The sequence below is a fragment of the Ahaetulla prasina genome, chromosome 2 (genome assembly GCF_028640845.1).
Source record: "Ahaetulla prasina isolate Xishuangbanna chromosome 2, ASM2864084v1, whole genome shotgun sequence".
Classification (NCBI taxonomy): domain Eukaryota; kingdom Metazoa; phylum Chordata; class Lepidosauria; order Squamata; family Colubridae; genus Ahaetulla; species Ahaetulla prasina.
Window position 1 is genome coordinate 151,114,891 of NC_080540.1, and position 26,220 is coordinate 151,141,110.

Sequence of the window (26,220 nt, forward strand, 5' to 3'; positions counted from 1 at the left end):
TTTTTCAGGAATGAAAAGAAAAAGATTCCTAGGAGAGCAACACAAGCTAGAGTTTAACTTCAGATAGTGTATTTTGTGGTTCAGTTCCTAAAAAAGAATGGTTCTCCCTATGATACGCTATGGAAGCCAAAGTTCAACTTTGAAGAAACAGAATAGAAAATGTATCGACATGGTTATTGGAGAAAATGTATTGATATCTTGGGTGTTGGAGAAAATTCTTGAGAATGCAATGCCTAGCCAAGAAAGCAAACAAATGGATTTTCGAACAAATTTATCCAAAGTAAGTTTGACTCAAGACACAATTGACTGGGCTCTTATGGTCTGAATATAGGAGTATAATTCTTAGCTGTTATAATTCAGTTGCTCAATCTTTATTGGCAACAATCTCTCTCTCTCATCATGCTTAGCTATCAAAGAGATAGAAATCAACAAAGCTTCTTTTGGAGCTGGTTCCATAGACTTGGTTCAGAATATTTTTAGTATGAGCATAGCTAATCAGAAGCCAGCTCCCCATGAAAATTCACTAGGGAATTAGAATGGAAATGCTCCACAAGTTAATCCTTATTTAACATTCCAGAAAGACCGAAATGGATCCTACCATACAATGCTATAGACATGACCAATATACTGTAATGTTTTGCACCATATGAAAGGCTAAAGATAAGAATTTTAAATAATAATAAAATAATATTTTTAGATTTCAAAGAACTAAGTGCAGGTCATGCAAACTATCTCTTACTGCTCATATCCCAAAGGTGCTTTTTTCAAGAGGCAACTGGATTTTTTGGAAAGCTGCCTCTTGAAAAAAGCACCTTTGGGACAACCATGACCTGGATGACTGAGAATCTCCACAGACATTTTACTGTTCATGTAATCTCAAATTATTAATGTGTGGCCATGCAAATTGCTCAAGTTACTGGAAACAGTGTCTATACAGGGTAATGAAGATGAAATATTTTTTAGAATATACCTCTTTCTCCAGGTCGTTTTCTAGAATCCACTCCTTTCTCCAGACACATACAATAACATCCAGAGATTGACACATATGTCTAAATTATAAATAATAAACAAGAGGAAGAGATGTATATCCAGTTATATATTCCAACGTTGGCAATGCAGAATAAGCTATCTGGATAAAATTAAGACTGGCCCTTGATTTCAAGTTCTCTCTCTCCGATTATTATTTATATGCTGTATTTTGCCTGCACTACTGGTAAATTATTTGCTACTGTGCTATAACAGTGCCTTGAGTGCTGCAGTGAGTGGTAAAGATGATTATATATAAAAAAGCTTTTTTGTTTTAATCCAAGCAGAAATTCAACACTATTTAAGCACATGGGTATTGACTTTTTTTTCCAGGAGCTTTCTGTTACTGGCATTTAATTTTCACTTATGAAGATTTATACCACAGTAGAACAGTAAATCCACAAATAATTTTTACTGATACAAAGATCTGATTTTTTTCCCCTCCCTGCATACTATTTTTCATACAAAGGCACTCAATTTAATACAATGGCAATGAAATGCTTTCATCATTGTCAGCCGAAATATGGTTTTTAATGATTTCTACAGGGAATGATGAAACTTCTACAATGGTATGAGCTAAATAACCAGCAAACTTTTTAAATTAATGTTTGGGTAATTGATGAGGCCAGACATTTAAGGCTTTAATTCCATTAAATACTGCAAGCAATAAAATGTACGTATGATCCGAATATGATCATTTGGGTTCATCTCCAACTGTTTTAGTGATTAAAAAGTCCTTTGATGGAACAAGCCAGGGTTCGATTTACAAACACTTAAGAAATAAAGGGTATTTTGGAATTAATATGATAGATGAAGAAACAATTCCATTTGAAATAATCCTGCATGAAGGGTTAGAAAACCATAAGGTCATTTAATTTATTAATAAGAAAATGTATGTCAAAGTTGTGTCAACAATTTCTACTGGACCATTGAAAGCCTTTTTTACATTTAGTGAGACCAATACTGCTGATTTCAGTTTTTTTAAAGTGTATATTTAAAATATCAATGTAATCTAATAATATTAGAAACTTGCCCCTTTATCATATCAGATTGGGACAATTAAATGTAATATCATCTGTGCTAGAAGATACTGTCAACATTTTGGCATGAATATTTAACAGAGACATTGGATGACAGCTTGAACAATCAGCACAATTTTTATCAGTCTTTAAAATCATCATCATATAGGATTCCTGTTTAAAAGGATTTGTTTAAAAACTTTATTTAAAAATGTGTTGTAATAAATTCCAATTTTATTGGACCAAGAGCCACTGCTAGCTGTATCAGGACAGAACTAGTCCTAAAAGTTATAGTTTCTAGATCAATGTTGCAGTCAGCAACAGCAACTGTTGGGCCTGAAATCTATAGGAAAAATTGCAGTTCTGTTAAATGATGAGGGCAAAACACCCGTTTTTCTCCCATATTTATAATATATACTTTTAATATATCCAGTAGTATCAAATTTTCTGCCCAGTGTTTGTGACATATCACAGTTTCTTCCTGTACCTAAATATTTATTTGATAAGACTCCTATCCAAATGGTAGATCATCGGATAAGCATAGGGTTCCCTTTCCTTCAATAAGTACTCTTGAAAACTTTTAGCAATTTTGCCTTTCATTGTTATAGCTCTCATAAACTAACTAGGAATTAGTATATAGAATGACAGATACAAAACCCATGGCATTCCATTTGTACCAGAGAGTTTAAGAATAACAAAAACTGATGCTTGCTACCCAGAATATCTACTTATTGATTAATAAAAATCTTTGGGAGTTCTGCAAATATTCAATATTTTAAAAAAATACAAGAATGACTATAGACTCTGACACAGGCAGGTATTTTCTTAACGCATTTTCTTTCCAAATAAAATAAACTGAGAACACACTGCTCAAATTTTCTGAAAATATTTTCATTTATAATATGTTCATTTAGAGTACTAAATTTAACAGATGACAATAAAAGGTAAATTCATCTAGAAAAATTACCATGTTTCCCCAAAAATAAAACCTGTCTTGTATTTTTTTGAACCCTGAAATAAGTGCTTGGCCTTATTGCCATGTGCTCAAAAGCCTGATTGGGTTTATTATCAGGGGATGTCTTATTTTGGGGGAAACAGGATAGATAGAAGTAGTTAGTGACCAAGATACATGTCATCTATCTTTGCATAATAGTCTACTTCTATATTTGCTTAGAATTATCTGGTTTTTAATAGTGTAGTATTATTTTGAGATTAACTGCCAAGGTTGATGTTAAGTTTTATCTATTTTTATTTATTTATATCCTGCCTATATTATTTTTATGAACAAACATGTATAGTACTCTTCCAGGGGTGAAATCTAAAATTTTTCCCTACAGGTTCTGTGGGCGTGGCTTAACTGGTGGGCGTGGCTTGGTGGTCAGATGACTGGGTGGGTGTGGCCAATAACAATAATAAACAAAGTATACAAAACAATAAATGGTACCAAAAACCATCTTTCACACTTTACACACACACAACACAACACAACACAACACAACTGACACACACACAATGTAAAAACAGCTGCACTTCACCCAAAATAGCCCTTGCAACAAGCAGGAACCTCACAAAGCCACAAAAAGCTCAAAAACCAACTTTCACACTTTACACACACACAACACAACACAACACAACACAACTGACTCACACACAATGTAAAAGCAGCTGCACTTTTTTTTTTTTTGCATTTATATCCCGCCCTTCTCCGAAGACTAAGGGCGGCTTACACTATGTCAAGCAATAGTCTTCATCCATTTGTATATTATATACAAAGTCAACTTATTGCCCCAACAATCTGGGTCCTCACTTCACCCAAAATGGCCCTTACAACAAGCAGGAACCTCACACAGCCACAAAAAGCTCAAAAACCAACTTTCACACTTTACACACACACACCTCAACTGACTCACACACACACAAAATGCCAGATACAGCTTTGTGAGATTTTGTGTGTTTGTGTAGTTAGAATGAAACACTACAGAAACACACCAAATCTCAGAAAGCTGCACAAATATTTTATTTTATTATTTTATTTATATTTTTTAGATCAGGGGTCTCCAAACTTAGTAACTTTAAGGTTTGTGGACTTCAATTCCCAGAGTTCTTCAGCCAGCAAAACAGGCAGATTAGTTGCTCACTGAGGAAATAGATTAGCTAGCAACTGATTCTGTCTGTGCTGAAACTGCTCCTTTCGGGCTGGGAAAGCCATGCGTTAGATCAGTAATTAGGTAAGTGCCTTAGAATCTCTTAAAAGGAAGTTTTCTACAAGCTGTTCGGCTGAAAAGCTTGTAGAAAACATGTTTTTTAAGGTTCTGCTGATGAGGAACTCAGGCGAGATCGCCAGAGGAGCCTTTTAAAAAATTTTTTTAAAGAGTTTAAAGGCTCTGCCGATCTCAGCTGAGCAGCAAGATCCTCAAAGGCTTTTTTTTTACTTTTAAAGGCATGTTTTCGGCTGAAGAAAAACTGTTTTTAAAAGTAAAAATAAAAAACACCTCTGCTGATGGTGCGGCTCAGCAGAGGCAGGGGGGTGGGGCCAGGGATTTTTGCCACCGGTTCTCTGAACCAGCAGCCGCCATCGCTACTGGATCGGGTGAGCTGGTCTGAACCGGGAGCATTTCACCCCTGTATTCTTCCCTTCTCCCATTTTGGGCTGAGAAAGAAAGTCACCCAGCCAGCTTTCATGTTTACTAAGGCAGAACTAGAACTCCCGGTCTCCCGGTTTCTAGCTTGGTGCCTTAACTATAGAACAATCTGCCTCTTGCTGACTTCAGTAGAATTTGGCTTCTTGAAGAAAATCTAAGGCTGTAATGTGAGTCTGCAGTGATGCTGTTGTAAATTATATTCTTCTGTAAGCTTTTCAAACTGGATTTACAAATGTGTATAAAAAAATGCATCATCCTTTCTGTTTTGACAAATGTAGACAATTTTTTCTCATTAAAGCTGGCAGTAGCTTGTTTGCCAAGGTTGGAACATACTAGGCTAAGCATAAGAGTTAGGAAATAACAAGACAGAGGGGAGCTAATTTATTTCAGGTCAGCTAACATACATCGTTTTAATCACTCACAAACAGGTACATATGAGCAACAATGGTTTTAAATCAGGACAAGGGTATTTTTTAAAGCATCCCTGTTGACTGCAAATGAACTAATCGAATTGGTTATTCATTGGCAATATATTCTCACATTTTTGTTATTTCTCTTGACAACTATTCTAAATAAACCACTAAAACACTGAAGACACTTGAAATGCTATATTTGCCAGCTCAGAATAAATTTGGCTGTACTGTATATGCAATAATTCCCCACGTCAAAATGAATGAAAAAGGATAATGTTCAATCTTTAAATCCTTTCCCCCAATTTTATTTTTAACTTTTGGATTCACAGAAGGGATCCATCCTCTAGCTCCAGTACTTTTTAACCAATTTCTGTCTATTAAAGTTGACACAACCGACTGTTCGTCTTCAGCTGCATTTAGAATTAAAGGTTTCTCTTGCATGACTTCTCACGTAGCCTTCTGGAAGTAATTTAATGTGACAGAACATTTTCATCCACATTCCCACCAAATTGCTCCTGCTCTCACAAAGAATAATTTTGCCAGAAAATGGTTCTATCTAGCTGAGCTTTTGGGAACAGCATCATTTCTTACTTTCAAAGCTGCAGCATTTTATAAAATCATAATGAATCCTAAACTTCATTATTAAAATGTTTGCATACCCTTAACTGTTCCACAGATCCATGTTTTTCTGACATGTCATGATATTGTGGCAACCTATTAAAAGTGATTATATTATGTATGCATGTTCCTACATCTGAGAAATTAAGGCAGGTACTCATTTGAGTCGGTTTACATACATGTGTCATTGTGGGTGGTAGTACAGCCTGTGGTACCACATTTTTACTTTCAGCACATAACAACATTTGATTGCTTTTGAAATATGTATATGACTGGTCCTGATTACTGTTGCAAGGGAAATCACTGAAAATGTCAGAAGTGCATCCTAGTTTGGGTAATGAAAAGATATCTTGGAAGAAGACAATGGTAGAGGCTACCAGGAGGAAGTATGGTGAACTGAAGATGGCTTTGCAAAAGTGGAACTGGTGAGTATTGCAAAGATCAATGAAACAATGAATAAACCAGTTCCTTGGAACCTCTCCAGATGAGGAGAGGACAGGAGATCACCCACATGTGCTTTGGATGGCTGCTCCCGGTGAAGAGATTGCAGGACAGTTTTCCACCGGTTTGAGAGGAGGGAGATGCAACTGTAGCAGACGTTTTAAGAGACATTAAGTTTGCAAAACTCATTTCCTAGTCACTTTCAGAAATTGTTCATTAACTACTGTTAAGTTATTAGAGATCTTTGGAATAGCAAGTGTGAAACACCAGTTTTGAAAGAGGGGTCAAAGAGGCCATCTATGTCAAAATTGAACAGTCCTCTCTCAACAGAGGGGAAAGGATACAACATCATCTATCTCCAATCTACAACACAGTCCTTTCAACAGTTCCAAGAAGGCTCTGCACCCATTTGCACCACTCAGGTGATCCTGATGACACAGATAAACCTCCAGGTGACCTTAGCAACTCGCTAAAAGAGCCGTCTGCAAGGAGTATAAATCCTTTCATTCCCCATCATCCAGTCAGAGCTGAAGAAGCTTTTTGGATGAGAAGTGAAATGTTTTCAGGGAAAAACCAGAAAGTCCAGTTGCTTCTTGAAAAAGCATCTTTGGGACAACCATAACCTGGATGACTGAGAATCTCCATAGACTTTCATCAAGGAGAAAAGCAACCTAGAATTAAGGAGAAATTTTCTGGCAGTGAGAAAAATTACCAGTGGAATGGGTTACCTTTAGAAGTTGTGGCTGATCCAATACTGGAGGTTTTCAAGAAGAGATTGGACAACTACTTGTCCAGGATGGTATAAGGTTCTCCTGCCTGAGCAAGGGGTTGAACTAGAAGATCTCCAGGTCTGTTATTCTGTTAATAGCCATAATGTCAATCATGTCAATAAGGGATGACACTCGGGGTGGTGGTGGATGGGTTCAGAAGGGTGCTTGAGAGTGTCCAAGAGGTGCCATGTAGGTCAGGGATAATGCACAGGAGGGTGCAGTCTGGTTGTGACATGAGTGGCTACGAGGTTTCCTCCCATGCAAGTCATGAAAAGCACATGGGCCATTGTGGGTCGGGAAGGATATGTGGGAAGCACACAAGTTGGGAAAGGTGCAAGGTGATGTGCAAGAAATGCTGCACAGGTGAGGGAAGATGTGAGGCTGGCTGCATAGGGGTGTGCAAGAAGTGCCTCCTCCCTTCCTTTTCCAGCAGACAGGAAAATGGCTGCTGCTGGGTGGAGGAGGGAGTAAGGAATTGCAAGACTGGCTGGAAAACTGTCACAGAATGTTGAAAATGAAGATCACATGACCCCAGCAGCAGCAAGTACTAGTGAAGCAACCAACGCTTTCTCAAATTTCATCCCTGTAGAAATCACGGGTCCCAGATTTTAGATATATTCTATAACTTAGCTCAGTGTTTCTCAACTTTGGCAACTTTAAGATGTGTAGACTTCAACTCCCAGAATTCTCTGGCTGACTGAAGAATTCTGGGATTTGAAGTCCACACATCTTAAAGTTGCCAAGGTTGAGAAACACTGTTTCTCAAGGTACCTATTTGAGGTACCTTGGCTTAAAAAGTGTTGCCCAATGAGGCACTCTTTTGACCTGTTAAAAGTCATGACAATGAGAGTTTTACTAGTATATAGATTGTAAACACTACAGTAAAAGAAAATGTGTACTCTGTGGGTTTTTACAGATACTGTTTTAACAGATTTAGACTTTTTCATATGACATTTTAATTCTTTTGTGATTGGAACTATACTATTTGCTCACTGATTTATCGCAATAGTGAGAAATTTCATAAATGTTCTTTTATGAAGAACATTTATCTGCAAATTGTGTAAAACAACTACAAAACAAAAAAAAATAACAGTTATTGATTATGAATCTTGGTTAGATTTAGCTTAAAACTTCAACTGTATATACATACTTGAAAACAACATTAACTGAAATGTTTAACAGTTGCTTCTTAACAAAATGACTGACTAGGTTCGAACTATAAATAATCTGTCTGCTTGGAAACAAGTGAGTGCATAATTATTTCAGAATCAAATAATTATCATTCCTAATTGTTTCATTCAGAGTTCCGTGCGCCTTTGGTGTTGAGTCATGCCGGCCACATGACCACGGAGATGTCTTCGGACAGCGCTGGCTCTTCGGCTTTGAAACGAAGATGAGCACCGCCCCCTAGAGTTGGCAACGACTAGCATGTATGTGCGAGGGGAACCTTTACCTTAACTGTTTCATTAAGAAATTATGTTTCATATCATTTACTACAGTAATCCAGTTGTAATATATTTGAGGTTATATGTTACTCACTCTAAAAGGTAAGAACATTACAGGAATATGTTGAAAAGTTGTTACTGGCTGTCATACTGTAATTAATCATTAACTCTTACTTCAAGATAATGAATCCAAATGCATTTAGTAGGTTGTCCAAATAGCCATTACTGTACAATGAAAACATGTTCAATATGGATTCACATACTGCAATAATATCTCAATTAATTTCACAATGAAGAAAACTTTAAACAGATTCAAAAGAACATATTTAATTGTTGAACCTCTGTGCCTGTTGCTAATTACAACTACTAGTAGTACTAATACTACTTATTTTATTATTTATTTTGGTCTTGTATCCAAAAGTCACTTAAAGTGGCAAGACCACTTTTGAAACATTTAGTATATTAATTGTGACAAGGTAACTACTATCCCCAGTTCCTTTCAGTAAGCGGGAAGCAGGAAGTCCACATGTGTCAAAAAGCAGGCACATAAACAGATCCTTACTACACTGTTCTGGTGAGCCACAAACTATATTGTGATAAAAAGAATGCAAGTTTATACAAATTCCGTGTACATACCTAGAATACTTCCTATTGTGTTAAAACAAACACATCTAAAACTAAACTCTTCAGTGCAGAAAAATCTGCCCTCCTCCCTTCCTTGACTGAAAAATATCCTCTGGTTATGTGTACTTAAATAACATTAAAGGACTTGCACGAAGGTGTCCTTTCTCTTTATGTCTTAATATTACACTGTAAGATTGAAATTTTCATCTATGTAAACTCCATTCTAGCAATATCACTATATTTAAGCACTAGGTGTAAATGTTATATACTTCCAACATCATGATATATGTATGTTACAAAAGAATGAAATTATAGCAGAAAATACCATATTTACATAGTAGCGCTTCAGGTGCATGTAGTCAATTATAGTGGTGAGTAGTGAACTATTGGAAGACTTGAAGAACAGGACTGGAGGTAGATCATCTTGGTGAAGATACACCTATGTGATCACTCAGAGTCAATACTGACTTGACGGCATGTATTCAATTATCATCCTCCAAAGATTCAGAAAAATAAACCAAGCTTGAACTTCAGCCATGTTGGGAAACTGTCAACTAGGCTGGAAGGAAGGGGTCAAGTGAGGACTTTGCTTAGCGTCTTTCTACAGCTGCAAATGGCATCATGTTTAGCTACTCAAGATCCATGAGCCTTATCTGGTCATTCCCAGAGAAGGCAAGCAGCCTGGTGAGATTCTTGTAACACAGGTGGTAAGCAAGAAAGTTACTGGCTTTCACTATTTACAAGTGGCTCAGGTCACTTCCATTTGACAGGCCAGCATGAAAACCAATCTAAGCTTTCTCCATAACCACTTTCCTCTTACTTATTAGAATGTGGTAACAGCAGGAAAAAAAGAATTGGATCATTTAGAATTCTTATTTCTTGGATACTGCCATAAACATGTAAAACAAATATAAAAAGTTGTTGGAAATCTTAATTGTTTTAGTTCCCTCTGTTCCTAGCCTCCAGACATTACCTTATGTACCTGTGATTGTGACACAGGTGCTGGGACTCATGAAAAATGCATTATTGTAAGGGTTTTTATATCCCTTCTGTCTACATTTGTAGCATCTTTGGAAATTAGAAAAGAAAATGTTTTCTACTATATCTAATTGTCCTAAATGTTTTTACACTGAGGCCCTACTCTTTCCTACAATCTTCATATTCCTATCAATCAGGATAAGTGTGGAAAATGGACAGAAGTTGCACTTAGACTGTGTGTACAAAACATAACCTTTTCAGGTTAATCCAAAAAGTGTGGGCCAAATTAAAATTCTTGTCATTATAGACCCATGAAATCCAGTGTCCTACATAACATTCACTTTGCAGTCACTCTGCCGTGATAAAAACTTATATGAGATACTGTCTTAAATAGACTCTTATTTCAGTGAGTTCTCTATGACATTTTCTTATAGAAATATAAGCTGTTTTGCAACTTGCTTTGATCTAGTTTTAATTCAAAGCACTGTGATATACATTTGAAAGAAGAAGCATTTAACCTTTTGGCAGCATTATCAGTACTCCATAAATACTTTGAATAATAAATTATATAGTCTTGCTTGAGTTAGAAAATCCATGCTCCTTTCATCAGCAAGGTCAATTATTATTTTTCCCATTTGAATCTAAAATCTGAATACCATTAACAACATTTTCCAGATGGAAAGGGATTATATAATTAATGTTATTATTATATCAAGGATGACTATGACAGTGTGTGTGTCTCTATGTGTGTTAGGATTACACATATTTAAAATAGGAATTATTCTTTTTCTGAAACTGTGGTCATCACAATTTGAAATTGTAAGCAATTCCTAAATGAACTTTGTAAGAATGTCCAACATATAAATGACTTCCAAAATAAAAATATAGAGAAATATTTATGATGCTACTCATTAAGCATATTCCTCCAGAATAATTTAGCTAATAGAACAGATCAATTCCTTCATTATAAATGCCTGTGCAAATATAGCATCTTCTACATCTTCTACAATACTAAAAACAAAAGAAAGGTAGTTGCCAAGGAAAAGTGTGTATTGTTAAATGCTGCTTCCTTAATGCTGAATATATCGCCATTCCTCATTAAGTAAAATATTAATTGCATTTAGTTGATAGAACAGTGCCTGGAAAAGTTAAATATCCCATAGTTAGGGACTCAGTGATATACAGTAAATCTATGCTATTACAAGATTCCTTCCTGTATAATAAAAGGTCTTGGAAGTTGTTATTTCCAATTTTAATATGTCAAAATATAGTGCCATTTGTATCCATAGTTCAATTCAACACATATAGCCCATGGTTGTAAGTTAACATATCACACTGAAATTTAACCCAAATCTGTTGCTTCAGAGAAAGCAAGAGCAACTGATTAATCTGAATATGAAGAAGAAAGTCCGAACATTTCTTTGTAGTCACAGTGGATCAGATCTATGCAAGACGTTTTCATCACAGTTAAACTACAGTAGTTTCTTTATAGGATTGCTGCCATATCTATTCTGATATTTTTTAGAATAAAAAAGAAAGCCAACATTGGTGTAATTATCCTGTTGAGTCAATCTTTAAAGAAGATACATAAGAGTGCTACAGTGACACACACTTTTTAAAATAATAAAAGGCTTCGGGGCAAAAGTCTCCACTTTGGTTTTTAACAATTAAAGTTAACTCAATATTGCAATTAACAAAACAGATTTGTTTATTTATATAACAATGGGAAATAGCTATAAATAAGCTTCAAAGGAAGGATTATTGTTTCAGCCACAGGTGACTGGTTCCAACTCACTCTATAACTAAATGAATAATACCAATTTACGGGTAGTCCTCAACTTACAACCATTTGCTTAATTACTGTTAGAAATTATGACAGAATGTCCTGGGGATACTTACAACCCAGTTCTGAAGCTCCAGTTACTGGGCTCCCCATTCAGTCATGTGACTGCATTTTGGGTGCTTGGCAATGCCTCACATTTATAGCCGTTTGCAGCATCCCACAGTCATGTGACAATGTTTTACAATGTTTTTGCCGAAAACAGCATTTACTTCCAGTTTTTGGCAAAACCAGCCCACAGTGAACAATTGGTTTGCTTAACGAATGCAACGTTTGCTTTACGATAGCAAAAAAGGTTGTAAAACCTGTTCGGTTCTGCTTTATGATTATCCTGACTTATGATGATACTGGGCAGGCTCCAAGAACTACCTGTATATAAATTCAGAAGCAGTTTCCCTAATAATGTGTAGCCAACTGGGGTCATGTGTCTTCTTGAAGAAATCGCAGATGACCCCTCAGTAACTTTTAGAATAGCCTTGCTATAAATTCCATCCATTATGGTACATTTAAGTATAACTCTTTTTTAAAAAGTTCTGCTTACTATAAAGATGTGACTATTTCCTATGTACATTATCCTACCAGCAGAAACAACATTTGGGATAATTAGCACGTAATTTGAAAGCTTTATCTATTTGAATCACAATTTGCTCTTTTCAGTTTTTGCTTTGCATGTTTGTAGTTAAACAAGAATAGGTACAATTATAGACTGAGAATGCACACACGAAGCATTTTTCTCCATTATGTAGTTCCAAATTCCCAAGTACATATTATACAGTTGATCTAAATTATTACATCTGTCACCATTTGAACATTTCACGGATGGTTATTTTCCTTTCTTTTGACAAACCACATAATGAATTCATGGCACAATCCAAAATATGGCAAATATTCTTTTTAGGAACATTTTAAAAAGTACAAGAAAAGAGGGGTGGGGTAGAAAAGAAAGGAAAACGAAGAGAAAATAGAGGGTAGAAAAAGAAGAACAATTTGATAAAACTCACAATCTGCTTCTAGAATAGCCCGGACAGATCTAGCAAGTTCTTTGGCTTCTATTGCAAGAGATGTCGCAAGAGTGTGGCCATTCCGTCCCAGATGTGCAAGGAGCATTTTTGAAGAGATTGTGGCTTGCCTGTCACTGGATAAAATGATCAGAAAAAAGAACAAAGTGTTTTTTTTACATTGTTGCAATATTTTTGTTTAGGTCAGAGGTCCCCAACCTTTCTGCCTTTGCAGACTGACGGAGGTGGGATGGGTCTGCGTGAGCGGTGGGCACATGTGCCTGCCCACTGCTTGCACGAGTAATCTAAGTCTGCCACCTCTGCGGCCCAGTTGCAAATGGCTCAAGGCCCAGGGATTGGGAACCCCTGGTTTAGGTCACTAAATACATTTTCATCTATATCTAGTTAAGGATTGATTTACCAGTATACTCTATTCTAAGCTGAAATGTTTCTCAATATAAATTATTACCATTTTTGAAACAGAGGACAAAGAGGTTAAATACTGCATGGTGAAGTGGGCTGCAAACTTTGGCTATGTTATAAATATGGATATGTGGCAGAAAATGTGAGAAGCTGGTGTTAAAATTTACATTTTGTCATAATTTAAAAGAGAACTATTTTAAAATAATGTACCAATGGTATGTGACCTGATTTACAGTCTAAAATGTATAAGAGGATATTGCCTCTCCTGTTCAACATCTATATGAAGCCATTGGGCGAGGTCATCAGTGGCTTTGGGGTGAGCTATCATCTGTACGCTGATGATACTCAGCTGTACTTTTCCACCCCAGGCCACCCCAGCGAAGCTGTCGAAGTGCTGTCCCGTTGTCTGGAGGCCGTACGGGTCTGGATGGGGAGAAACAGACTCAGACTCAATCCATCCAAGACGGAGTGGCTGTGGATCCCGGCATCTCGGTACAGTCAGCTGCAACCGCAGCTGACTGTTGGGGGCGAGTCATTGGCCCCGACGGAAAGGGTGCGCAACTTGGGCGTTCTCCTGGATGGACGGCTGTCATTTGAAGACCATGTGGCGGTCGTCTCCAGGAGAGCTTTTTACCAGGTCCGCCTGGTTCGCCAGTTGCGCCCCTTTCTGGACCGGGATGCCTTATGCACGGTCACTCATGCTCTCGTCACTTCTCACCTGGATTATTGCAATGCTCTCTACATGGGGCTACCCCTGAAGTGCACTCGGAGACTTCAGCTAGTCCAGAATGCAGCTGCGCGGGTGATTGAGGGAGCCCCACGTTGCTCCCGGGTAACACCACTCCTGCGCAGTCTGCACTGGCTACCTGTGGTCTTTCGGGTGCGCTTCAAGGTTTTGGTTACCACCTTTAAAGCGCTCCATGGCTTAGGGCCCGGGTACTTACGGGACCGCCTGCTGTTACCCTATGCCTCCCATCGACCCGTACGCTCCCACAGAGAGGGTCTCCTCAGGGTGCTGTCCGCCAAGCAATGCCGGCTGGCGGCCCCCAGGGGAAGGGCCTTCTCTGTTGGAGCACCTACTCTCTGGAACGACCTTCCCCCCGGTTTGCACCAAATATCTGACCTTCGGACCTTTCGTCGGGAATTAAAAACTCACCTATTTATTCAAGCGGGACTGGACTGATTTTTTAGACTTTTTAAATTTCTAAATTTTAATTTTAAATTTTTAAATCTTCTGTAATTTTATATGGGGTATTTTAGGTTTGTCAATTTGACGGTTTTAATTCGGCCACCATTGAATAAGTTTTTTAAATTGATTTTTAACTTTGTATATTTATTGCTTTTTATCTTGGCTGTACACCGCCCTGAGTCCTTCGGGAGAAGGGCGGTATAAAAGTTTAATTAATTAATAAATAAAATAAATAAGTAAGCGTTGGAAGTGTGAAGACGAAGAGGGGACTTTCTACCACTCACCATTCATGGTGGACTTGCGAAAACGCAAAGGAATTTGGGTGCAAATTAATAAAAAGATACAAATGATACTGTGGATTAACATAGTATTATGATTAAACCAGAATTATATTTACTGCTGGCCAAAATAAAAGATTGAAAAATAAATGAATGATAGTAGTAGATTGCAACAGAACACTGAGAGCTAGAAATCAACATGACAGTGATCTACATCAATACGTGAGAAAGATTATTAATGAGGTAGAAGTCATGTATAATTTTATAGATGGAAATATGACATAACGTTATATCCACAACTCTCTGCTCTGAAAGCTTAAGGGAAGGTGGATTGTATTTAGTATTCTGATGGATTCTAACACTAAAATCTGATTCTATTCTCAAAATCCCTGTAAACAATTTTCAACAGGAATACGAAAGCTTCAATTGATGGGTGAGTAGAATTGAGAACCATGTTCAGATCCACTTTGTGTAACAAACTCAGTTGTTTAGCCTTGGCAAATCAGATATTTCCAGTGGTGAGATTCAGCCAGTTCACACCACTTCGGGAGAACCGGTTGTTAACTTTCTGAGCAGTTTGGCAAACTGGTTGTTGGAAAAAATCATTAGGGCAGAGAACCGGTTGTTAAATTACTTGAATCCCACCAGTGGATATTTTTATAGAGTCAATTACCTCTATCCATATCAAAATAAGACTACTTGTTTGATCAAATAGAATCTTCTGGATATCAATGTTATAAAGCTAATTTAAAAAAAAACTGCAAAAAAGATTTTTGTATGGGATTTGTAAGCAAATAGTACCAAAGTATAAGAATTGGTTCTTGGATTCATTGCCCTCTTAGCAGAGTTAAAAGTATTAAGTCAAGAAAATTTCAACAGCACATATTTCTTACCTTAAAGTGACTGGAGGACTACTGCCATGCAATAGCATTTCAGGTATAGTCTACAGGCAAATGGTAGAAATAAGAAAAATAAATAAAAAAACAATTTCCAAAAGGAAAATAGCATGATTTTATTTTTCACTTGTTATATAATCATTATTCCCCCAAATTTGCATTTTGAAACCACACAGCTATATGTACCTGTCTCTTAAGGTTTGTTAGCTTAATTGGTAACAATTCACACCCTCTGAAATCAACAGCAGTTAATACTCTTCTTAATGTTTCTTGATTCTTTCAGTTGCCTTCACTGCAGCAGTTAACAGTCTTATCTTTCAGATGCCTATGAATTTCCTGCTCTTGTATGAGGAGAGGCAAGCAAATCAGCATCCAATCTGCAGTTGTCATGCTGTAATCTGCCAACAATCCTAACAATGGTGTTACATGAGAGCTGAAGTTGGAAAGAGGCTTAGCTTTGTGAGATATGGACAAGATCACCCCTCTCTCAAACTGCTTCTGTCAACTTCTGTTTCGTTCTACCCCATGGCACCTGGGGATGATGGTGGCATAGTGGTTAGAATGCAGTATTGCAGGATAACTCACTGCTCACTGCCAGGAGTTTGATCCTGACCTGACTCAGCCTTCCATACTTCCAAGGCCCAGATTGTTGGGGGTAATATGCTGACTCTGTAAACTGCTTAGAGAAGGCTGTGAAACATTATAAAGTGGTATATAAATCTAAGTTTCATTGCTATTATTAGAAGAATGCCTTGAAATATCTCTAGTCCACTGTTCAAATTATGGAAATAAAAGCAGGGGAGAGATTTAATGAAAATTATCCCCATATGTTATCCAAATCATATATCCAATGAATACATTTCTAAGGCAGTATCTAAGAGATGCAATCAAAAAGAGAAGAAACAAGACCTCCCTCATATGATTTGACCAAATAGATTGTCCCAAGCTTCTATATCAATGTGAAACTATATGACATAATAATGGAAGAACTAGAGAGGGGATACTGGAGATGGCAAAAACAGTATTGTTAATGAATGTCTTTGGGGATTTCTTAAGTGATGAAAGGAAAAAAATGCATCTGATGTCAGGGATTCTTCTTCCTTCCCTGATGATCTGCTAGAAAAACAACCATTAATACAGAAGGCAGATAACAAAGGGAACCCAACAGCATTAGCCACATCACTTTAGAGTTGGTATCATGGATTGTACCACTAAACAAGTTAAAAACTAACAATAACAAGCCAAAGCCAAAGCAAAGACATTGTGTTAATAATCAGAAAAACATTCAATGAAGTCTTGTTTGATTTGAGTTTCTGAGGCAAATGGAACAAATTCTAGAAATGTCTAATGTGAAAAATCTAGTTTTACAATTCTGTGATCGTTGAATTAGAAACCCTATACTTGTAACAATAGCTGAATTATATAAAATGCCCGTAATTCTTGCAGAGCGTCAAACTCCTGAACAGAGACTTGTCTGTTCACAAAGAGACTTCGTTTCTCAGAGATGTAGTTCTGCTTTCTGAATTTTTAGTATTTTTTTTTACTGAAAAGAACCCATTAATAATAGTGCAACTAAATAACTTTTAAAAACACATCTTTGTAACAGCATACTCTAGTCCCATGGTGACGAACCTATGGCACGTGTGCCAGAGGTGGAACACAGAGCCCTCTCTGTGCGCACCCTGCTGTCGCCCCAGCCCAGCTCCATCGTGTTTCTCTGTCGTGTTTCCCGCCATCGTTTGCAGGGAAACAAAAGTTTGTGAGACTAAAAATTTCACTCAATCAATTCCAACTTTTCGCGAAAGAAAAAGATTTTGCGAAGTTGGAATTGATTGAGTGAACTTTTTCACTCGCGCGTTTCACAATGGGTGAGACGGGGTCCTGTCCTCCTCCTCCTCCATCTCGGCTTTTAAAAAAAGCAGCTGACATCTGGTCAGTTGCCTTTCCTGCAGAGCTGCTTGTGTTGGGATGCCCCGCCTCCCAATCGGCCAGCTGAGCTTCAGCGTGCTGCTCCTGGGCTCATCGGCCTATGGACGTCAGATTCCACCCCCCAGCCCCAATTCAGGGGTTCCTTCCCCTGGGGGGGGATTGTGGGGGGGGGGAGAGAGAGACAGAGAGAGAGAGGAAAAAAGAGAGAAACAGAGGGAGGAAAAGAGAGAGAGAGAAACAGAGGCAGAGAGAGAGAAAGAGAGAGAGAGGGAAAGAGAGAGAGAGAGAGAGAAACAGGTAGAGGGGGAGGGAAAGAGAGAGAAGGAGGAAAAGAGAGAGAGAGAAACAGAGAGGCAGAGAGAGGAAAGAGAGAAACAGAGGGAGGAAAAGAGAGAGAGAGAAACAGAGGCAGAGAGAGAGAAAGAGAGAGAGAGGGAAAGAGAGAGAGAGAGAGAGAAACAGGTAGAGGGGGAGGGAAAGAGAGAGAAGGAGGAAAAGAGAGAGAGAGAAACAGAGAGGCAGAGAGAGAGGGAGGGAAAGTGAGAGAGGGAGACAGGTAGAGGAGGGAGGGAAAGAGAGAGGGAGGGAGGGAAAGAGAGAGAGAAACAGAGAGGCAGAGAGAGGGGGAGGGAAAGAGCGAGAGAGGGAAAGAGAGAGAGGGAGGGGAAGAGAGAGAGAGGGGGGAAGAGAGAGAGAGAGAGACGGAGAGGGAGGGAAAGAGAGAGGGATGGAAAAGAGAGAAACAGAGAAAGAAATAGGGAAGGAAGGAAAAAGAAATGATATTACAAAAGTTTTTCCTTTTTAATGTTGCTAAACGTATTAATTCAAAAGCAGGAAAAAAAATGAAGAGGCATACAAGTGATTTATCACGTTTTTCTTAGACCAATTAGCTGAACTCTGCCTTGTTTATCATTATTTTAGGTAGTAAAACCTCAGTATTCAGGTTAAATTGCTGTGTTGGCACACTTTGCAATAAATAACTGGGTTTTGAGTTGCAGTTTGGGCATTTGGTCTCTAAAAGGTTTGCCATTACTGCTCTAATCCCTTTAAGGAAAAAAAATATTTGAATTTGCTATTACCTCAACAAATTCCAGCAACTTTTCAGTTGCCACCTCAAAAGTCTTCTTGGCTGTTTCCGATTTTCTTAACTGACAATCAAGCACAGTAACTCTCTTCCTTAAATCTTGCACATTCTCCTAGGAAAGGAAGAAATAAAAATAAAAATAAAAATGCTACTATCTAAATATCAAGGAGATTTTTTAACTCTCGGTCAACAAAGGAGCAAAATGGCATTACTTGTACCAAGATCTGATCTAGCATCCTGATACACTGCAAAATAAAAGATTTTGTGGGGAGCGGGTGTCAAGTGAACTTGAAGATGATTAAAATACTGGAGAAACCAATCTATTTTTTTAAAAAGGTGCAGCCCAGTGCTCTTAAAGTTGGTTAATTTCCTTCATTTGTAATCCTGAACAAACTGTTCGCTGTGGGAGAAGCCACATGACACAATACAGTCCTTCTCATGTACTTATTTAGCATATGGCATACAATGTCAAGGAAATCTACAAACGATATACACACAATGCAGTCCTGACAACCTAGAACAGGAGTCTCCAACCTTGGTCCCTTTAAGACTTGTGGACTTCAACTCCCAGAGTTCCTCAGCCAGCTTTGCTCTGGGACTCTGCTCTGGGACTCTGGGAGTTGAAGTCCACAAGTCTTAAAGGGACCAAAGTTGGAGACTCCTGACCTAGAATGCTACTTCATTCTGTTCAGCGCTTAGGTGCCTATCCTTGGTGCACCACACCAAGGTGGTGGGGGTGGGGAGGGGGAGGGGGTGGGCACAAGCTAGCTTTGTACCAGCTACCTGGGTTATACATCTATCAGTGACAAGGATAAGAAAAAAAATAGGGCTCCCTCTACAAGCAGAGTAAGGCAGCCACACTGAATGCCAGATATTCACAGTGCAGACAGTGTTTGAAAGTAGCCTATGGTCAACTATGTGGTATACAGTCCACTTAGCTGTTTCATCTGATCCTCCAGTTCAGACAACAAAATGATTATGGAAGAGTGGACGAAAACAATTTACTTCTACTCTGTGTGAACCACACTTTGCTGGAAAAAGGCAGATTTTGCTTCTCTGCCCTCAAACCAATTGTTTTTCTTTTAACAATCTGAAAGAGGAATGAAAAGTGTTAAACCAGTTTCAAACTGTATAAAAATTTCTCTATATATTCTCCCTTCAAATACTGTTTCTTGGCCAATCTTAGCCATGGATATCCTGGGCCCTAAAATGATAAAAACATTGCAAGTATCCCCTCTTCCAAAATTACAACTTTATATTTAAATACGGTATAAAAATTGGCTTCATTTATTATGTATTCTAAAATCTTGCTACTATTCCTCATGTATAATTAATTTCAGGTTTCCATGTTACTCAGATTCACCTAATAGCAGGTATTTGTTCCTCAGACTACTGTTCAATTTCCAATTCATAAAATGAATTTGCAGCGGGCATTAAGCAAATCAGTGTGGTCATTAAGTGATTCATCCCATTCCTTCCTTCCAGGGTCAAAATTACTTTTAGCTCTCAAGCTGGCAATGAATTTTATTTTAGTCTGTTATATGTTGGAAAGTCCGTAGTTCTTTGGGGAAACTGAAGGATCTTTCACACTTTATGCTCTGTTATAAAGTAAATAAAATTTATAGTAAACTGAACTCATGGGTTGCAGCCTATTTCTACTAACTGCAAGATCAACTTAATTGTTTTTGCTTTAAGCCTTATATCATTTCTGGAAAATGCACCAATCAGATAGAATATCTAGTTACCACAGCTGCAATTGAATTTCAGCATTAAAAAGAAAGCACTAGAAATAAAGCTTTAATTTTTAAACATTTATAAAAAGAAATAGTAATTATACAACCTCTATAATATTTACTCCCCATTAACCACCATAAAATCCTCTATTTAATTAGGTGGGTTATAAATATTTTATATAAAATAACCAAAATGAATATGCAGACTAAGGACCCCTAGCTAACTTGAACTAAGACTGAATTAAATGTTTATAGGGCTGTAATTTTAGTTTCCAAACAAAAATAAAGCTGCTTTATTCATTGTATGGTTAATATATAGACCAAATACAAATACAATATGCTTCATGTCTGATATGTATGCTTGAGCTACGCCATACTGGCCAGCAACCCAAACGAAGCCAAAGTTTATATTTTGCCACTCAAAACAGTTCTCTCAAGGAAAAAAGTTCATAGCTTTTATGCCCCTCTTCCTTTCATAACACGTTAATTCCAGCTCTTGAATCGCACAAGACAACCAGTGACCTATTTTAGGAGAACAAATGGAAGAAAAATGAAAAACAGGATACTTGACAAGAGCAAGGAAACCATGGCAACTCTACTATAGACTACTGAGGTGCTTACTTTATTTTGGCCACTGTGATCAGCAAGCTGAGCCTTCAGCCTGGTGATTTCTATCTCTAGCAAACTGATTACTTCCTCATAGTCCAGTTCCATTCCATGAGCTTGCTTTTGAGCCGCTTCTGCGAGATGGATTCTGCTTCGCAAGGTTCTTGCCTCCTCCACAGATGCCTTGGCTTCCTATAGGGAATCAAATTCTATTTTTAAAATGTACCATTCATGCTAAGTCGATACTTTCATTTTGTTTTGACTGTGTAAAGTTACTTTGAATACATCTTTCCTCCTTTAGAAACAGCTCAGAAAAACAGGCTCAAAGCGCTGCAAATACATGTATTGTTAACAGTTGCAGAAAGAGTGGCTCCAAGAAAAAAAATTAAAAGGCCCAAGAATTCCCAAAGCCAACTCCCACTCTCACTGTTTCTGCTTGCCCTTCTGCTAGGGTGGACAGGCTTTGGGTCCTCTCTATTAAACAGTGCCACACTTTCTGTGTTGTGGTGCTCCCTGTGAAAAAACCTTTCCAGGAGATTCAGGTGGGCCTCGCTGTGTTGGCCTTTTTATTTCAAGGCATGGAAGGCTTGTTTTCTCTCCTGAGCATTGGGCCAAGTTATTTGATGTGGTTGTCTTGACATTGTGATTTTTTTTTTAAATTTGAATTTATATCCCGCCCTTCTCCAAAGACTCAGGGCGGCTTACATTGTGTTAAGCAATAGTCTTCATCCATTTGTATATTATATACAAAGTCAACTTTTATTGCCGCCAACAATCTGGGTCCTCATTTTACCTACCTTATAAAGGATGGAAGGCTGAGTCAACCTTGGCCCTGGTGGGACTTGAACTTGCAGTAATTGCAAGCAGCTGTGTTAATAACAGACTGCTTAGTCTGTTGAGCCACCAACATTTTATATGTTTTGTATCACCCTGCTACAATGTTCTGTTTTTAAATTATCTTTGTTTATTATTAGCTATTTTAATGGACTGCTAGTACCCAGAATTATGTATTGAGTACATGGCCATATACATTTAGCAACAGCTCTTAGGCTTATATACTGCTTCTCAGTGGTTTTAAACCCCTCTCTAAGCAGTTTACAGAGTCAGCCTATTGCCCCCAACAATCTGGGTCCTCATTTTACCCACCTCGGAAAGATGGAAGGCTGAGTCAACCTTGAGCTGGTCAGGATCGAACTCCTGGTTGTGGGCAGAGTAAGCCCGCAATAATGCATTCTAATCACAGCGTATTTATTTAAATAATAAATAAATAAATAAATAAATAATTAAAAACTACTAGACAAAGTGAGGCATCAGGAAAAATGGCAAATTATTATTTTATTTGGCAGTAAATTCATTAAAATCACATTGCCAACTTTGCAGGAACAAAATTCATAATACACTTAATATGTATAATCTGATGGGTTGTGAGCAGCTGACAAAATTCTGAAAACGAGATAGGTAAGGAATTTAAAGATTTAAAGTAAACAAACTACTAAATAATTACTAACTAAATAACCATAACATTACAGAGAAGAAATTAAAACAGAAGAGATAAAAATAATTAGCAGAACATTTTGTCACATAAAACTAACAATTCAAGGGTTGGCAAGAAAGAAAAAAAAGATTGGGCTGGCCCTGAAAAGACAACAGAATTCAAGTCAAATGTGCTTTTCTGAGGAAAGCCATTTACCCCACCTTCATTGTTTAGGTAAAAACACAAAATGGACAGAAACTAATCACTTATAAACTCTTTGTGTGTGTAAAAAGTGAGTCTTTGGTTTTATTAAGCAATACACTTATAAGTATAACTATATATTCAGCAAGTATTACAGGCAAAACAAAGCTCAGGACCATATTGGTTGGAAACATGAGGAAGAGGCCGCCATCCTGCAGTTGATAGATAATGGCTAAAATGATGATGATGATACTTATAAGGTAATCCTTGACTTACAACCATAATTGAGCCCATAATTTTGGTCGTAACTTGTGACAGTCATAAAGCAGGTTATCATGTGACCAGATCCAATTTTATGATTTTTTTTGTGGCAACAACATGGAGATCGTTAAGTGAACACTACGGTTGTTAAATGAATGCAACAATTGTTAAGCAAATGCCATGGTTAAGTAAACCCCTTGTTTGCTATGGGATGTTTTGCAAAAATGTTGTAAATTGCACTGATGTGACTGTGACATGCTGCAAATGGCTGTAAATGCAGGACATTGGCAATCACCCAAACACGGTCATGTGACCACTGGGGCAGGCACAGAGGCAGACGTTAGAACTTTGAATCCATGCTGTAGGTAGCTTTTCCAGGATTTGTTGTAACTTTGAATGGTCCCTAAGTGATCTGTCGTTACTTGAGGACTATCTGTATATTATAAACTACGTAATCAAGTTATGAAATATGAAAACGGATATCTCAGAAACAAGGAATATCTCTCAGTAGGGGCAAAAACAGATTGAATTGCTTAATTTAATTTTACAGATATTCTACCCACTTGTTTGGTAATCTGCAGCTCTTCAGCTAGTTGTTTTCTCACACATTCTGACTTTGCCAATTCTTCCTAAAACATACACAGAGAAAAGATAAGCAGTTAAATTTAGATATTTTTTCCCTTACCACCTCCCATCATTCAATGACATTTTGATATAAGAAAATCTGGCTGGTTAAAGCAACTACTAATAAATGATTTCAGCTTTCTAGAAAACAGACCAAAGGTTCTGGGAATCTGAAACTCTCTTCTCAAAGTATGGTCCTAACCCTGTTTCCTGCTCTGTCTTGTCTACGGAGATTCTCAGTCATCCAGGTCATGGTTGTTCCAAAGGTGTTTTTTTTTTCTTTTTCAAGAAGCAACTGGACTTCCTGGTTTTTCTTTGAAGATGTTTCACTTCTCATCCAAGAAGCTTCTTCAGAACAAACACATCAGGATTAGATTCAGCCATCCATCTGCATTTGAAGGGCAAAGGCCACTCTTTTGAAGACAACAAAGTCCATATTTTGGACAGAGAGGATCGCTGGTTTGAAAGAGGGGTCAAAGAGGCCATCTATGTCAAAATTGAACAGTCCTCTCTCAACAGAACGGGAGAGATATGACATCATTTATCTCCAATCTACAACACAGTCCTTTCAACAGTTCCAAGAAGGTTCCATACCCATATGCACCACTCAGGTGACCCTGATGACACAGATAAACCTCCAGGTGACCTTAACACACACACGCACACATACACACACCCCTGGCTAAAAGAATGCAAATGACCAGCTGTCTGGAAGGAGTATAAATCCTTCCATTCCCCACCATCCAGTCAGAGCTGAAGAAGCCTCTTGGATGAGAACGTGTTCAAAGAAAAAGTCCAGCTGCCTCTTGAAAAATAGAAAAACCAGCACCTGTTCTATTTTGCTCTTTCTTTGACAATGGGTGTTCCCATCTGCCTCCTAGTCACATCAGTCCTATCTTCCCCTCCTATCCAATATCATATACCATCCAGTCCTAATCATCTTACCAGGCCAGGGGTCTGCTTTTGATTAATACTCATCAGCTCCCTGAATCTACCCACCATAAACCAAATGAAAAAAAAATCCATTGTCCACTTATATCTTTCATTGACCACCTGCATAAGTAGCAACCACCTATACTACTATCAAGGAAGCAGTGCACAGGTTCCTCCTTTCCTTACTTGGGAAAAGGACCAGTCACTTTTCTTTCCACTCTACCCAATCTAACTCTGTTAGCAGTACTGTTCCACCAGTGACTGTTGGTAAAGAAAAATAAAAACAAGGGCTGCAATTTGGTATTCCTCTTTTTTTTAAAATTGAAAACGTTTTAACAAACAAAAACATTTTTCCCCCTTTCCCCCCCCCCCAAAACCCCCTTCCCCCCTCCCTTCCCCCCCCCCCGGCTTCCCGGGTCAATCACAAGGTATTGTTATACATAAACCAAACATAGAGTAAAATTTTCCCTTCTAATCCAATTAACCTCATCCAAATCTTTTCATTTCCCAACCCCCCCATTACATAAAATAATACTTCCTAATTATTCAAAGGCAATCTGATATTTCTTAATCTGATATCTGTTTTGTAAATAATCAATCCATTTTTTCCATTCAATTAAATATCTTTCCTGCATATTGTCTTTCAAAAAAGCTGAGATTTTAGCCATCTCAGCCAAATTAGTAACTTTCAATATCCATTCTTCTATTGTAGGTAACTCTTTTTTCTTCCAATATTGTCCAATCAACAGCCTTGCTGCTGTTATTAAATTCAGAATCAGTTTAGTCTCAATCCCTGTACAATCCGTTATAATTCCCAAAAGGAAAAATTGCGGCAGGAACTTTATCTTCTTCTTCAGGACTTTTTGAATAATCCACCAGATTCTTATCCAAAAGGCCTTAATTTTCTTTCAAGTCCACCAAATATGAAAATATGTAGCGTCATCACAGTCACACCTCCAACATTTCGCTTGGATATCAGGATACATACGTGATAATTTTTGGGGATCTAAGTGCCATCTATAAAACATTTTATAAAAATTTTCCCTTAAATTCTGTGCTTGGGTAAACTTAACATTTCTAACCCAGATTTTCTCCCATGTTTCCAACATTATTGGTTCCTGAATATTCTGTGCCCATTTTATCATACAGTCCTTTACCAAATCCTTTTCCGAATCTATTTCAAGCAACACATTATACAATCTCTTTATATGCTCCTGGGTCTGATTTCTAATTTGCTTTATTAAATTTTCCTCCCTTTGCATTATACCAATTTTTTGATCTTCTTTCCATCTAGCACTTAGTTGCTCATATTGAAACCAAGTATTAATTCGGTATTCCTCTTATCCAGGATCATATAATGGTGACAAAATTAACATTCTGAACATGTTTAAGGAAATTTTCCTGCTGCTTCAGGAATCAAAATTTTTTTTCTTAGAAATACAAAGATTCAATTAAGCTCATGTTTTTTTTCATTTATTTTTCTTTTTTTTCTTTTTTTCATTCATTCCATTGAGATTTTTCAAATTCTGCTTACTCACAATATGAGCATATTTGACATAATATCCAAATATACAAAAACAGCATTTTGGCTCCTTTTGTTCTACAAGGACAACTATAGTTGTCAACTATATACAACTATATACAACTCAACACTGTCTAACTATTTACTAAATCTGCACTACTATTAATCTTCTCATAGTTCCCATCACCAATCTCTTTGCACGTATGACTGTATGACTGTAACTTTGTTGCTGGCAATCCTTATGATTTATATT

The 26,220-nt window shown here is 37.6% G+C and overlaps 1 protein-coding gene across 5 annotated transcripts in view; it reads right to left on the bottom strand.

Annotated features, from left to right (window-relative positions):
• The window catches only part of STXBP4 (syntaxin binding protein 4), a 103,543-nt gene that overhangs the window by 22,031 nt on the left and 55,292 nt on the right, over nt 1-26,220 (bottom strand). For all 5 annotated transcript variants that reach the window (XR_009153085.1, XM_058165811.1, XM_058165810.1 and 2 more), the window contains exons 17-21: nt 23,452-23,517; nt 20,968-21,144; nt 18,609-18,725; nt 15,598-15,647; nt 12,818-12,951 (exon numbers count right to left, since the gene is read on the bottom strand). Coding sequence is in view for 4 of the 5 variants with exons in the window: in XM_058165811.1 (XP_058021794.1) it covers nt 12,818-12,951; nt 15,598-15,647; nt 18,609-18,725; nt 20,968-21,144; nt 23,452-23,517 (544 nt within the window). In the remaining variant the exon portion in view is untranslated. The remainder of the gene's footprint in view (nt 1-12,817; nt 12,952-15,597; nt 15,648-18,608; nt 18,726-20,967; nt 21,145-23,451; nt 23,518-26,220) is intronic.